Raw genomic sequence first — 15,286 nt, 5'->3', positions numbered from 1 at the left:
TTTGAATCAATTTAATTATTATATTTTACTTGGAGTTTAGAATGAGATTAAGTGTTATTGCATTTTGGCTGTTTCGAGTCAATTTAACCTAATAGTTAAATTAATTTAAAAATGTAATTACAAGAGTTTAATTAAAATAATAAAAAGTTTAGATTATTTTAAAAAAAAGTCAAAATGAAAAGTTAAATTAATTTAAAAAATTAAGTATAAAAGTCAAAATGTATTTTGGTTTGAAAGTTATTCAATTTAAATGCTGTATAATTTATTAAATGCTGTCGAATTTAAATACTATTTTAATAGTGTTTTAGAAAAATTCTTTTTAGTTTTTTTTTAAAATGTTGTTATCAATTTACTTTGTTAATATAATATTTTACAATTTTAGTCTCCAAGAATTCTAATATTTTCAAATCTCTCTTCCCTTGAACATTCTCCAACCCATCGCCACCTCCCGTCCATTGTCGCCTTTATTACCATTTCCAACCTATTGTCGTTGTCTCCATCTCTTCCTTTGTTATCGTCTTTATCTTTTTTTTCGTTACTTTCATTATTATTTTCATATTCGTTCGTCGCTTTTCTCTTTGTACATATATATATATAATATTTAGCATATATATTTAAATATCTATTATATTAATATATTTAACATTTTTTATAAATTAAACATAAAATATTATATTAATATATTTTTTGAATAATTATATATAATTTATCAATATTAGTAAAAATTTTATTAATTGGATATTAATTTATAATTTATTTTTATTAGAAGTTAGTATTTTTATAATTCTTTATATTATTTAATAATATGTTTATTTTAATTTTTTTCAAATTTTAATAAATTATTATTTTTTTAAATTAAATACATAACCATATAAATAATAATTTAAATTATATTTATTAAGCGCTAGACACCTTTACAACTTTAGGCAACTTTTAGCTATAAAGGTTTAAAAGCATCTTAAAAAACGGTAAGCCAAACACCCCCTAAAGGTCAAGGAGATGTGATGTGAAAACCATCATGTTTATTTATGCGTTGAGTTATTGTGATTTAACATCTCGTAATTCATAAACAATATCGAAATTCTGTGCAGAGTCATTGCCAATTCAAAGAGCGTCACAATGATCGCCGTCATTTGGGAGGATAGGCGAAGGCGGTTGAGTTAAGGCTTAAGGGACACGTGGTGACAACCGCCGGCGCCAGCGCTCAGCTCCGTTCTCCGGTCGGCACGCTCCTCAACATCTCTCTCTCTCTCTCTCTCTCTCTCTCTCTCTCTCTCCTTCTTGTTCTTGTTCTTCGTAAGTTAGGTCTCCGCAGAAATCACAGGGTCCGAAATGGCGTCTCCACCTACGAATATTACTCGAAAAGCTTCGCCTGATAACGATGAGGATGAATTCACACCGTCCTCGCTGCCTCCTCTCCCCCAAAGTCATTTAGTGGTACTGCGGCTAATGCCCTAACTCGCCATCCCCAACATTCGATAATTCTGATCGATGTAGATGTAGTTCACATTTGCTATTTATAATGTAATTTTGCAGGTTGGGTGCGGTTTCTTAACGTTGGACTTTTTGGCCATTGTGCCGTCCTTTCCTCAGCCGGATGACAAGATCAGAAGCACCAGCTCCAAGGTACCGACTCCTTTTTTCTTGGGTGCATATAATATAATATACACACACATATATATATATATATCGGTCCTATAATTGTGTCTCCCTGTATGCATTTGCCACTGCTCTGCTTAATAAAGCTCTGATTTATTTATGCTCACAATGTCCTGTTTCCCTGCCACTCTCTCTCTCTCTTTGTTGAGTGGGTTGCTTCTTTATATTTTCTGTTGCCAATTTTTCTCTTGGTGCTAACTACTTTATCCATTTTCCTGGCAGTGGTTAATCTAGTTCTTTTCTAGTTTCCCCATTTTGCTATATTGTTCTCTTTTCTCTTGCATTTTTTCCTGTAGGTTAAGGAATATGGATGGCCTTACTAGCTTGAAATATAATCCCCACCTCAAAGCCGCTTCTATTCTCGGTAGTTTTTTTTTTTTTTTTTTTCTGTTTGACTGAAGAAGATAGTTTTTGGCTTTCTATCACCTAATCAGGGGTGGCAATTCGATTAAACCCAAACCCAATTCGATCATTACACAAATAAAAAGACACTGACCTGTATAACCGTTTAACTAATAGATCATGTCAGGAATTGAAAAACACAAGTTTAGTTTAATTAAAGACATAAAAAATATAAAAATAAACAAAAAAATTCAAAATCTAATATAAAAATAACTTCAACCATACAGCATGAAATTGATAATTTATTGTAATATCTAACATGAATTCTAACTCTAAATTTCCAACAATGTGGAATAGCTTACATGAAAACTAAAATCCAAATAATATTTTAATTCAAGAATATAACAATAAATAATTATACAAATCATCGAATCAGCAAAAAAAAAAAAAAAAAGTTTAATGTCCATAATAATCCAAATATAATAAAATACAGCTCTTGAATGTCAACTTAAACTCCAAACTTTGAGCTTCAAACAACAAAGTGAGCAAACCTATAACAAATAAACTAAAAATATTAGAGTAGTAAATTGTTTTTATCAATAAATTCGTAAAGAATATTACATATATGACAAAAAGGGAAGGACGACCAAATCAGCCAAGGGCAAAAAGACCAATTTGGCCATGCATGAAGAACTAGCCTTTTGATGGAAACCAGTGAAAAGCTTTTCAGTGTTTTCTGCTCTCTAAACAAAAGCAAGAAATTATGAAGCAAAAAATGTCCTCAAAATGGGCCTAAATCTTGATGTGATATGCAATACATGATTTACCATTCTAATATGTTTCGCGTTATTCACTTTTGTCGCAATTCCTGATTTTATGGGCTATTGATTTTTCATTCCATGAAAGTGCTTTTCATCTTTCTGTTAGTTGAATCACCCCAGATGATAGTGCATTTATCGTACTTCTAGTAGTGACGAATAACCATGTTATCACATATTTTTTCCATAGGTTCAGGGAGGTGGCAACATAGGGAATGCTTCAACTTGTGCAGCTCGCCTGGGCTTGAAGCCAAAGTTGATTTCCAAGGTCCTCGTTTATTGTTTATCTATTATGTGAAAGTATCTAAATGATACCCTGTGCTGTATGGGCCCTGATGTTGAAAAAGTTAAGATTTAAGAATGTTTGACAGCAATGATTTCTCAATCATATGATGCCAGGCTGAGTAAACTTTGTTATAACTTGCCTAAAATATATATATATATATATGAATATACACAAAATAATATTCTTCTCATCTATTACATACTACACGGCATTCTCTTGAACTTTTTGCCATGTTCTTTTAACTGTAAAAGTTTCTTTGTCAAACTTGGGATTTCTAATTAAACAATAGATATCTTCTATTTTGTTACTTTGTCTTGAAAGATCTCACACAAAAATATAACATGTAAGAGTAGATTAACTTGTAGGTTGCTGATGACCCTCAAGGGAGAGACATACTGGAAGAATTAGAAAGTGATGGTGTAGATACTTCTCTTGTTGTGGTAAGCTGAATGTATTGAACTTTGTAAAGGATTTATTTATTGAGACTGATTTTTTAGTTGGAAATTAACTGAAACAACTTCAATCTTGGCATAGTTTTTATATATAAGGGTTTTCTGATGACAACCTTAATTATGATTTTGCTTACAGCTTGAAATTTTCTCCATTAAAAGTTAAGTTTGGTCATGAGCCTCAATATACCAGAACTTTTGGCACATGCATATACATGTTCATATCCAACTAATCTATGGTTCTGGCAAGAATGCTTGTGATAACATAAGTTATGGTACAAAGTTTTCCACATTATTTGTGAAGAAATATTGGATATTTATATTTTTCATAATGCTTTTGTTTAAGTAACATGGTTCTCTTATTTGCACTTATACTTGTCAGTGACCAGCTTGGTAATTCCTCTTAATACTATATTCTGAAATTTGACCAGGACTTCCTAAACTTAGCCTTCATACGTTTTATTCCACCAGGCCAAAGAGCACATCTCTTTGCATTGGTATTACTGTCTTTGCATATTCTAATGTGTATGAATAATTTATATTACAAATAACTCCTTGCTAAAAATATAGGAAGTTATTTGGCTGTGAAAAGATCAGATCAACAAAGTTGCTGGATAATGAGGGAGATGTTTGTTTATTACATATGATTTTAGGGGTCATCCTTTGGTTATGCAATGGGCAGGTTGCCTTGTGAGTTTGCATAATCTTTGAATCTGTTGATTTCCTGGATTTTGTTTCTCTTGGTTATAGGTCTCTAAGGGCAAGTCACCAACTACCTATGTCATCGTTGACAACCAAATGTAAGTGAATCTGATTGTAAGCACAATCCCTTCCCCTAAAACACCCCACCCCTGTGCCCCTTGTTGAAGATTGCATGTAGAATTAAGTGTCCACTAGTCTTGTTGACATTAACTTTATTGTGTTTGTACTTTTAGTTGACATTTGAAACTATTAAAAATTAATTTGAATTTGAGCCATTGAACTTCCAATAAAATATTACATTCCCTCATATGTGGGGATACTAATTGAAAAACTAAAAGATGTTGGTAAATACCAACATATGATTTTTCTGTTGCTCCTAATTGTTACCCTTCTTCTGGTTGATCCTTTGTTTTATGTATACAGCTACATTGGTAATGTAGGTTTAGATTTAATTCTTGAATCATCTGTACCATTATTCTGGAAGTCGCATATTTGGAATAGTTCTAGAATGTACTTTCAGGAAAACTCGCACCTGTATTTACACTCCAGGATTCCCTCCAATGAAACCTGACGAACTCTCCAATTCAAGTTTGTTGTCTGCGTTGTCGGGAGCAAGGCTTGTATACTTTGATGGGAAATTGCATAAAACTGCTTTAGTTGTAGCACAGGAGGTAATTATCAAATCAATTGTTTATTCTTTGCTTTTCTATTATCTTGTGTACTCCAAAGATTTTGGCTTAAATTGGTTCAGTTGATCGGCAGATGAATCAAAAGGAATGTCTTCTTTATGTACTAACAACATTTCAATCTGGACCTAAAACTGTATGTGGATTTGTATGTTATGGTGTGAGGAAAACTGGGTAACTCATTTCAGATGTTTTTGCTCAGTAACTCGTTTTTATGAAACTTTTATGGACTAGGTAATATGATTTGTAGAATTACTGTTGACTGGTGCCATAATTGATGAGTATGCCTTTCAATCTCTTTCCTTGATTAATTTATGTGAATTTTACTTTCATGTCTGTGTTTGATGAGTTGATCAGTGAAATAATCATTTGTTTTCAATAGAAACCATGTTTCACTTCTTGAAATACTTATTCTAGAGACAACAAGTCCATTTTAAAGATTTTAAATTTGTTCTTGTTCTTGCTCTTCATTTGTTTTGGACTCAGGCCCTGTAGAAACTGCAACAAAAACATTTTAATAAAATTAGAAGTTAGATCAGTCACTAAATCTTGATTCCAGGAGATAGAATATGTGCCTAATCCTCTCTGTGGAACATCCACATTTGGAGAGAAGGGAAAGGATACTTCTATTAAAAAGTCAGTCTTGAATTGATCAGACGTAACATGGGTTTAAAGCTTGGTTGATAACCATCTTTAGGAGGCGGCTGAATTTCTTCGCAAATTACTAATTTATCTATGAAAGTTCCATTTTTGTGTCAAGACTTGGTCACTTGCTTTTCCCAAGGGCCTGAAATATGTGTCCAGATCAAGAGTGTGGATTGTGTGTTCTCATGTGTGTAACTGAATAGACCTAAGATGGAAAGCAAGTACAAGTTAGTTGAGTTTACTTAAGATGTCTTGCTAGTAAGATTATGAATAGAGTGCATACCTGTTAAAGCGGAACCCCTAAAATAAAAGACATCTGTTGTTTACTTGTTTGGATGGGGCAGGGAGCTGAATTGACATAAGATGGGATGCTTCTGAAGTGTTGAATATGGTCACTTCTCAGGCCGTTTTGTTTACACTATACAATGCCTAGGTAGCATTTGGTTCGCTAGAATGGGAGTGGAGGGAATGGGAATAGAAATGAGATACAAGTGTGTTTGGTTGCCACTTTGGAAATGGAATAACCATTCCCTCCAAATATGGATGGAATCCTCGTTTTATTCCACCAAAGATTGTTGCAATTACTTCTTTACCTTCTATTTTTTTCAAAAAATATACAAAATATCTTTACGCAAAAAAAGAACAATATTGTATTAACATTCAAAAAATAATATTTTATTAACACCCAAAAAATAAAAATAATAGTTTATTAGCAGTCAAAAAAATAATATTTTATTAACAACGAAAGAAATAAAAATTAATATTTCGTTAATACCCCCAAAATAAAAATAATATTTCGTTAACACCCAAGAAAAATAGTATATATTTTAATTTTTTTTGATCTGAGGGCATTTTTGTCATATAATTATTATTTTTTTTTTTCATTTCATCTAGGTTCAAGCATACCAAACATAAATAACAATGGAATGGAATGACCATTCCATCCTATTCCCACGCCCTCTAATTCCATTCTACTGAACCAAACTGGCCCCTACTTTATGTCATTTTTCTTAACCTAACACCACAGTGATACACAAACATCTTCTTATATTTGTTAGTAATTTATGATTTATTGTCCTCATTTGGGTCCTAGTTAACAACTTTAATATTGAAGAAATGGTATAAACTACACATCTTGATTCTTACCAACACAGGCACATCGCATGGGAATACCTATTCTCGTTGATGCAGAGAGGAAAAGGAAAGGGCTGGACATTCTCCTTAATCTGTCAACTTATGTTGTATGTGCAGCAAAATTTCCCCAGGTAAGAGAGCAAACCATTGAATGAGTTACTTTTTCCAAGGTTGCTTGCCTCTTTGTTCCCCTGCTGTTGTGGGAGATGATGGAAGCTTTTGAATGTAAAAAAATTAATATAAAATATAAATTTACCTTTCTCTAAAAATGCCTGAGTTTTTAAATGAGTTGAGGGTCAATAATTTAACATGGCATTGGAATAGGTGAAAGTCCCATAGATTTAAACTTCACTGTCAACCTGATATTTAAATGGTTGAACGTTTTTAGACTAGTTATATAATTAAAATCGTTACGTTGAAACTTAAAAAATAATAATATAAAAGATCTCTATGTTCATTATGTTTTCCAACAAACTAACAAAAAAATGATTTGCAAACTACTATTACTAGTTTGTCTTTTCCTGGTACAAACCTGGGATAACATCTTGCTATGAGACGACATTTATTTTGGGATGGAGGATATTGATAGGGAAACATACCACCCCTAATTTCCTATAATGTTCTGTGTTCCCAGCAATATGGCATCCATGAATTATACTGTAAAAATTGTCTTGAATTATCCTAGTCAAATGGTCATCGTAAGTAACTCCTAGTGCATTTTAACACAAGGTGAACTTCATGTCTTGAGGTTTGATATTCATCCTGGAAGTGTGAGTTATTTCTGTCCTATCCACATTAGTCATTCTGAAAGAGCAGTCTACTTCTTCATGCTTATTTTTTAGGTCAGAATGTAAAAGGACTTGCATCTCTACTTTGATTTGGCAGGAATGGACTGAGTCGCCATCTGTTCCAAGCGCACTTGTTTCCATGCTTGTGAGATTGCCAAATGTTAATTTTGTGATTGTAACCTTCGGTGAAGATGGTTGCCTGATGCTTGAGAGAAGTGCAACTGGTGTGTAGGCATTTCCCCCTTTTTAATTTCTGCAGGGATGGAAGAAACATGGACCAGAACTAGTAAAGCTTGATCCAGTATTCAATTTATTAATCAACTGTACCTATCTTTTAACTATAGCCCTATCTCTAGCAGTGAATGATCAGTCTGAAGGGATGGATGCAGATAGTTTATTGAAGTCCCTTGAGCAGAGAAAGGATAAAACCACAGCCAGGCCTACATGCATTTCATCGGTAATTCCTTTCCTACCTGAAAGATTCACTGTCTTTGATCACATTAGATGTATTCTTGTTCTTCATCTGGGCTTTTTTTTTTTTTTTTTCATTCATACTCAAAAATGTCCCAGACAGTGACAAGAATGAGAGTGGAAGGGGTAGGGGAAGTGAGTGGGAGATTTTTTTTGGGAACAGCTGAAAATATACCAGCCTCAGAAGTAATTGACACAACTGGTGCCGGTGATGCATTTGTTGGGGCAGTTCTTTATGGTATGCAAAACAATTTAACCCGATATCCATCTTACAATGGCTGTCTTGCCCCTCATAAATTTTTGTTCATTCAACTCCTGCAATTTTTCCATGTCGCTGGTATACTCCAGACCATTCTTGTATGTAGATGGTAGGTTTGGAGTCACAAGTTATGAATGATCAGCAAAGTTGCATCCCTATACAATTCAATACTGATGAAGTTCACAGTTAGTTGTCTTTGATAACCTATATTTGTCCAGTTGCTGTAAACTGCACGCATGAAGTTGACTAGATTATGGCTAACTTTATTTTCCCCTTCCTCTTTAGCTATTTGCACCGGCATGCCTCAAGAGAAGATGTTGCGGTTTGCTGCTCAAGTGGTTAGTGAATTTGTTTATGCTACTATCCACATATCATATGGCGAGGGATTAATGATCACAAGGGCATAATTGTAATTCCACCATGTAAGGAAGCCATTTCTCTCCGCATTTTGGAGAAAATATTCAATACAATGATGGCTTGGTATCACGATCCAATAATAAGCCATCATGTATTTGCATTCTGCATACAGGGAAGTTGGTGATTTTAATTTTTAAAATAGGTTTATCTTCACCAACTGCCGTGTGTTTAGGATGTAAATACATGACAGTTTATTATACCATTGCATTGAATATTTTGTCCACATTTTGGGACAGCCTATCACTGTCCAATTGCAAATAGTAGACGAAAGGTGTCCTGGAAAGGAACGAGTAGACCTGTAGTTAGTAGTAGAGAGTGATGACTTCCTTCTGATGGTTTGGTTCCTATGGGGCAATTGCAGGCAGCTGCTTGCTGTAGAGCTTTGGGGGCTCGAACTGGTCTTCCTGGGAGCACAGATCCACGCCTGGCCCCTTATTTACTGTAGACTTCTTGAAATTGGCATTTGGCCTTCAAGTTAAGCTTTTCTGATCATTTGTGTTTGATGGAATCTCCTTGACCCACTTTCATGTCACTAGTCTATTTTAAGGAGGTCTTCAGTATATCACTTTGAACTTAATAAGTATATTCAATTAACACTATTAGTGAAAACCATAATAAGTATATTCAATTAACACTATTAGTGAAAACCATAATGTTTACAAGTAATATCAAAAGCAATTTAGGACAATTACTGAGTGGGTGAGGCCAAAAACAGTGTTTTATGACAAAGTTGGGTCAAATTGAGAAAAGAGATTTTTGGCCTAGTAAGAACATCAACATGAATTAAATGGAAGGGAAAATGGTACTTTTACTAAGTGAAAAGGGTTAAAATTGGAGATTTATAGATCTTCGCACAAGTGTTATTAAAAATTGAACTTTACTTCATTTATGAAGTTAGACCTGACTATTTGTAACTACTAATAAAAATGTCACGTGGTTCTATTACACTCGAGAATTATCTTTGATATGGACAATATTTTTGTTAGATTTTTTATTTTTAAGGTGATTAACTTTTTAAACCCACTTTCGTAGCATTTGGGTGTTGTCAAGTAAAATATTCAAATCCATTGTCAATATTATAAGGAAATCCATTATCAATATTATATGGTCAACAAGGATCTCTAACTAACAATTATCCATAGTTAATGAAAACTATAGGATTGATTCCATTATATTTTGCAACACAAAATGTTAAAGGTTGTCAACAGCACAAAGATGTCGAGGCACGTTGTAGGCGTGCATTACCAGCCACGGTCAAGGCGAAAGTGTTTCCACGGGCTTATCAACAACCCAAGCTTTAACCTTTAAGGATTATCAGATGTTATTTTTAGAATTTTGTTAATAATTTATGATAAATCAAAGTTTTTGAATTTTGGAAAGATTGTAGTCACAAGGTTGAAACTTAAAGGAATTAACATAAAGGTAAGAGTGGAGCTTGCAGTTTAATTTGATTCAATCCGAAAAACTTATTAAGTCCAACATTTTTAATATTTACATATATTGAGAACTTATTTTCTAAACAATAAAAAATAAGGAAGTAAAGCAATACATTTGTTTAAAGTAGGCTTCATACATTATGTTAATATTAACAAAAAAATATTAAATATTAAATTTAATAAGTGGAGTGATTGAGAATTTTAATTAATTAATCATATGTATGATAATATTTAATCAATTTTATTAGTTAATGACAAATAATTATATTTTAAATCATTTAATCAACTAATAAAATTATTTATTAATACTTAACAATTATCTTTAACGTTATCTATATTATTAATAATGATTTTTTTTCTAAATTTAGTAATGATTTTTTTAACATTAAAAAGAATACTCAAAAGTTGTCTATTAAACCAATTTGCTCGAGTTCGTAATTAACATGATTGAGAATAAGGTAAAAAAGTTATTGATATTTGATTGTTTTGAAGGTTTTATTTCAAATTAATAAACTAAAATTTGTGGATTTATTATTTACTTAAAAGTTAATTAAAATTCGTAGTTTTACCATTAAATAGAAAGCTCAAATCATAAAAAACATAATTTTATTTAAAATTTGCGCAGTTAGTCAATTTGGCAATTTATTGAATCTTAAAACTCTGAATCGAATCACCATGTATAATTATTAAAATTATCAAAGAATAACCAACCATTTTTTTGATGACTTGGTGATTTAATTTGATCGAATTGATTTTTTCTTGTCCCCCAACCAATAATTTCTAAGCACGACGCAAAAGATAAAACTAAAAATAAATTATTGTTATTAAAATAATATGTTTATTTTTAATTATTTAAATGAAAAAGGACAGCTAAATGAAGTTAAAGTTCAAAACAAGAAACTGTGTCAGCTGTGACCTGCATTGCCCATTGGGCCTGGCCCAATACCAGTGTTTCAACTCGGGCTCATTTCTCATCCCAAATTGTCGTCTGATAAGGCCTTTAATGGGCCATCGGATATGTTCAAGCCCAGGCCCAGCTTGGCCGCAGTGTGAAGGCGCTTTATCGCTTTCTCGCTTTCACTTTCCCACGTCAACACGTGAACTCGATCGCTTTGATTCCGTCTATTGTGGCGGTGATATAGAAAAAATAGGATCACAGAGATAGCATATGCTGTTCGCAACACTTGTACAATCCGACGGCGGGCATTGCACCGCACGCCTCCCCTCCAATCTTGGCCGTCGATTCCCTCCCTCCCATGATCATATCTTAATCCTGCGTTTCATTCGCACGTCATTTAATTATCTTCCTCGGTCCCACTTGTCCGCAGCAACGTGCCACTAACTATCCCTTAACCGGTCGAGCTTACACCACGCGCACGTGTTTCACGCGCCAACGTGGCTCGCTACCTAACCAGAATTCATTACTAGGCGCTCTGAGTCAAACACTTTTGGTACATTAACTCTAACCCAAACTGACATATATATATAAAAATTAAATGATAAATTACACATTTACCTTTGTGATTTTGAGTCATTACAATAGATATACATCGGCAATGTTATGTTACCCATAATCAGGCAATATAGCATTTACCCGATAATGAGGGGGCATAAGCTCCACTCACGTGGGGCCCACCCCATGTGCATGGGTCTCGTGCTCCTTCATTGTCGGGCAAATGCTATGTTGTCTGACAGTGAGCAACATAGCATTGTTGAGATATACATATAGTTTAAAAGTTGTCAAATTTATATGTCTATTTTTATATTTTTATATTTTTTTATGTAGTCATTTAATTTTTTTGTTATTTCGATTATACCATTGTACCTGTATTTTTCAGTCAATTTAACCTCTATATTTTAACTTTTTTTATGTGATAATTTATTTTATTTTTTGTTATTTCAATTACACCTGTACATTTATATTTTTGAGTTAATTTAACGTTTATACTTTGATATTTTTTATAAGATAATTCTAATTTTTCGTTATTTTGATTATACTCATATACTTGTATTTTCAAATCAATTTAACTCTTATACTTTAATTTTTTTTATAAGATAACTCTAATTTTTCGTTACTTCAATTACATTTCTTATGCATGCATTTTTGAATTGATTTAATCAATGTATTTTGATTTTTTTTTATATGGTAACTTAAATTTTTTATTATTTCGATTATACATTCTGTACCTACATTTTCAAGTCAATTTAACTCTTTAGACGTGTAAAAAAAAAAGACTAAATTAACTCATTTTATTTTATTTTTTTTTTACATATCAAAATATAAAGTTTAAATTGACTTAAAAAATACAAGTATATTGGTGTAATTGAAACAACGAGTTTAAATTATCACATAAAAAAATTAAAATACAGAAATTAAGTTAACTAAAAATATAAATTAAAAAATATAATTAAAATAATAAAAAATTTAAATAATTATATGAAATAAATAAATGAGTTTGGCTGTTTAAAAATTTACATATAATATAAATTTAAAATTTATAAATTATATATAATTAAAATCTAAAATTGATTCGAAACAACCCAACATATATTGGGTTTGGTTTGGATTGATCGGAAATTATAGACAAATTAATTTAATTCGAAGTCCAATTTTACAAACCGAACGTCAAACCTTCAACAATCCGCAACTCGTAAGCGCGTGCAGACATGAACCTTCGTTTCCGCGCGTGAGCTCTGCATATTCTTCCGACAACGAAAGGCCTCTCACCTGAACTCCATGCCACTGGAGGTAGTTCGAGAGGCAGCGAATCGTAGAGCAACACGTGTGCAGGAGACCCCAAGGTCCGACCTGGCGCGGTTCTATTGGCTGTGTTCGAGTGGAGGGGAACCGGTCTTTCTTCGTGACTCTGTCCCAAATTTTATCGGCTCCCGGAACTCGTCGCCGCCCGAATTCTAATTATGGCGGTGATTAATTCGGAATTGGTTTGCTGAGATTTCGATTTCGGTCGCGAAATTCCAAATACGCCCATGGTAGAGGGACGGAATAACGAACGAACCACCCTGCGCGAAGAATGGCACTTTACGATTTGAAATGGAATTATGGTGGCAATAGTTAAAGGCGTTGGGGCCATAAAAGGACAAGAATCATGATATCTGTGTCAATTTGCTTTCAGCATTGATAACGGCTTTAAATGTTGATTTTTAAATAATAAATTATTTGATTGATTGATTTGGACTTTAAAAATTTAAAACTTTTTAAAAAATAAAATAAAACAAAAACAAAACAAAACAAAACAAAACAAAACGTATTTGTTTTTTTTTTTTACTTGAATAATCTTAATTCTTGTTTACATTAAAGATCTTCTAATGTGGTAGTTTTAGATGGAAATAAATTATTTGCCACGATAAAGATTCATTGTTGTTAATAGAGAGTCACTTTATTCGAAAGTGATAATGTTATAAAATATTATCAAGTACGTGGTAGTCTAAATTTTTTAATAAGGGTAGGGTTTCGTGAGCTCTGTCATTTGATATTGTTGTTGTCATAATTCAATAATCAAAATTTATATGTTGGAAGAGCTCGATGAAAAGTTAGTAAAGCTAAGTGAGACAAAAGAATAGGGCCAACTTGAATGATATTGTGGTAATGGCTCGGGAGAAAGCTTAATCCATTGTTTAGGAAAACGTGAAGATACTCCAAAGAAGTCACCTTGAGAAAGTCACCCAAAGGGCTATGAAAAGGATCCGCATAAATACCCTTGGTGTTAGTAGCGAGTCTTACACAAAAAAAAGATTCGAAATAAGAAGAGGCTCCGGATGATCTTTGAATCTACATGACAAAGCAATTAAAAGGCAAGCAGGGGTTTTCTTCCATGCAGATCCTTTAACACTTAAGTTAGGTATTGCCATGATATCAAATGATAGAAGTGAAATGCAAAATGAGTATGTGTAGATGTGTGATCTTGGCGATGAGTTGGAGAAAGAGTTTGAATAGTTGGAAAAATGATCCAAAAAATATGAGGAATTAGAGGGTATTTATACCCTTTAACGAACAATGGACACATGCTATGACTCTTTGGTCGTAGGTGCCCAACTATTTATAAGTCAAGTTTTGGGAAAACCTTGATAAAAAACCCCATTCTCCAACAAGTTCTCTAGAGGAATGAGTATTAAATAATAGCATGCCATGTTATAGAAAACAATACGGGTTAAGATGATACGTCTTTCGAAAGAGATTCGAAGGCGTGTAAGCCAAGCCTTCTAGGAAACTAGTCCCCGAAGAGTCTTCAAGTAAACTACATAGGTCTTCAGATGACAGGGTCTTCGAACACCCTCGAGGGGAAACTCCCTCGAAAACTCTTCGAAGACAACCCTCCGAAATATATGATACAATATGTTAGTATTTAAAATTGAGTGAAATAAATACTATTTAGTTTATAGGAGACAAATGTATGTATTTGTCTAGATCTTATTTCTTGTAATAGGTCGATCCTATAACAGGCATATGAGATTCTCAATCGAGATCTTATGTTTTATTTAGCGAAACGTGTATCAAATTTTGACTAATGAAACACATGACGTATTAGGATAGATTCTTATCAAAATAAATATTAAGAATAAATTAATAAATAAGTATAATTTTAAGAAACTATACCAACATTTGAGAAGTTATCTACTCATATTTTTCTTTTTTTTTTTTTTTAAGGGGGCGTTTGTTAATAAAGATATGGAATGGAAAAGCTAAGATATGAGATGCATCTCGGACTTTTATCATTTTCAACATGTTTGTTAAATTTATCTAACAATTCTTGAAAACATCATTAATGACTTCTTATCTTGATTGTTCAAGATATGCTTATCTCTCTCTCCCTCAAGATAAGCATATATTAGTCTTTATAGATAAAAAAAAAATGACAATTGTATCATCTAGTGCATTTTAAAAAATTTAACAAACAGTTTGATAAAAAAATCTTGAAATACTTCTCAACCTTATTTTGATTATTCTATATTTTAATCTGAAAAATATTTTAATTTTAAATTAATATTTTTTTATTTTATTCATTTTAACAAACACTCGTACGAAAAACTACTAACAGAAACCCTTTTAAGCTATATACTCGGCGGTGACAGGACAGCTCAGCAAAGGATCGCCGTTACGGTGATCTGACATGTAACCTCTAGTTCGGACCGGTCCTCTCGTAAATAACGCGGAATCGGCGAGGGCAAATCTGGG

The 15,286-nt window shown here is 32.7% G+C and overlaps 1 protein-coding gene across 4 annotated transcripts; it reads left to right on the top strand.

Annotated features, from left to right (window-relative positions):
* The first annotated feature begins 998 nt into the window (after positions 1-998).
* Positions 999-9,260, top strand: LOC127813958 (ribokinase-like). 4 transcript variants are annotated; one of them, XM_052355114.1, is made up of 12 exons: positions 999-1,437; positions 1,537-1,626; positions 3,010-3,087; positions 3,471-3,545; positions 4,305-4,354; positions 4,777-4,927; positions 6,742-6,852; positions 7,607-7,733; positions 7,866-7,966; positions 8,080-8,218; positions 8,525-8,577; positions 9,018-9,258. In XM_052355114.1, exons 1-12 carry the CDS (start codon positions 1,333-1,335, stop codon positions 9,099-9,101), a joined length of 1,164 nt encoding a protein of 387 aa, XP_052211074.1. In that variant the 5' UTR covers positions 999-1,332; the 3' UTR covers positions 9,102-9,258. The 4 variants fall into 4 exon arrangements, with proteins under 4 accessions (XP_052211074.1, XP_052211075.1, XP_052211076.1 ...); XM_052355115.1 differs by having other exon boundaries at positions 7,869-7,966; positions 9,018-9,256; XM_052355116.1 differs by lacking the exon at positions 8,080-8,218 and having other exon boundaries at positions 9,018-9,260.
* Positions 9,261-15,286: the final 6,026 nt, after the last annotated feature.

The sequence above is a fragment of the Diospyros lotus genome, chromosome 12, assembly GCF_014633365.1.
Source record: "Diospyros lotus cultivar Yz01 chromosome 12, ASM1463336v1, whole genome shotgun sequence".
In the NCBI taxonomy this organism is placed as follows: domain Eukaryota; kingdom Viridiplantae; phylum Streptophyta; class Magnoliopsida; order Ericales; family Ebenaceae; genus Diospyros; species Diospyros lotus.
Note: the sequence above shows the minus strand (reverse complement) of the source record. Positions and strands in the feature narration are given on the sequence as shown.

Bases quoted from the DNA above. Each gene is read 5' to 3' on its own strand.
- LOC127813958 (XM_052355114.1), top strand. From the start codon at position 1,333: ATGGCGTCTCCACCTACGAATATTACTCGAAAAGCTTCGCCTGATAAC. The intron at 1,627-3,009 runs GTACCGACTCCT...TTTTTTCCATAG, and splicing joins TCAGAAGCACCAGCTCCAAG to GTTCAGGGAGGTGGCAACAT. The intron at 7,734-7,865 runs GTGTGTAGGCAT...CCCTATCTCTAG, and splicing joins GCTTGAGAGAAGTGCAACTG to CAGTGAATGATCAGTCTGAA.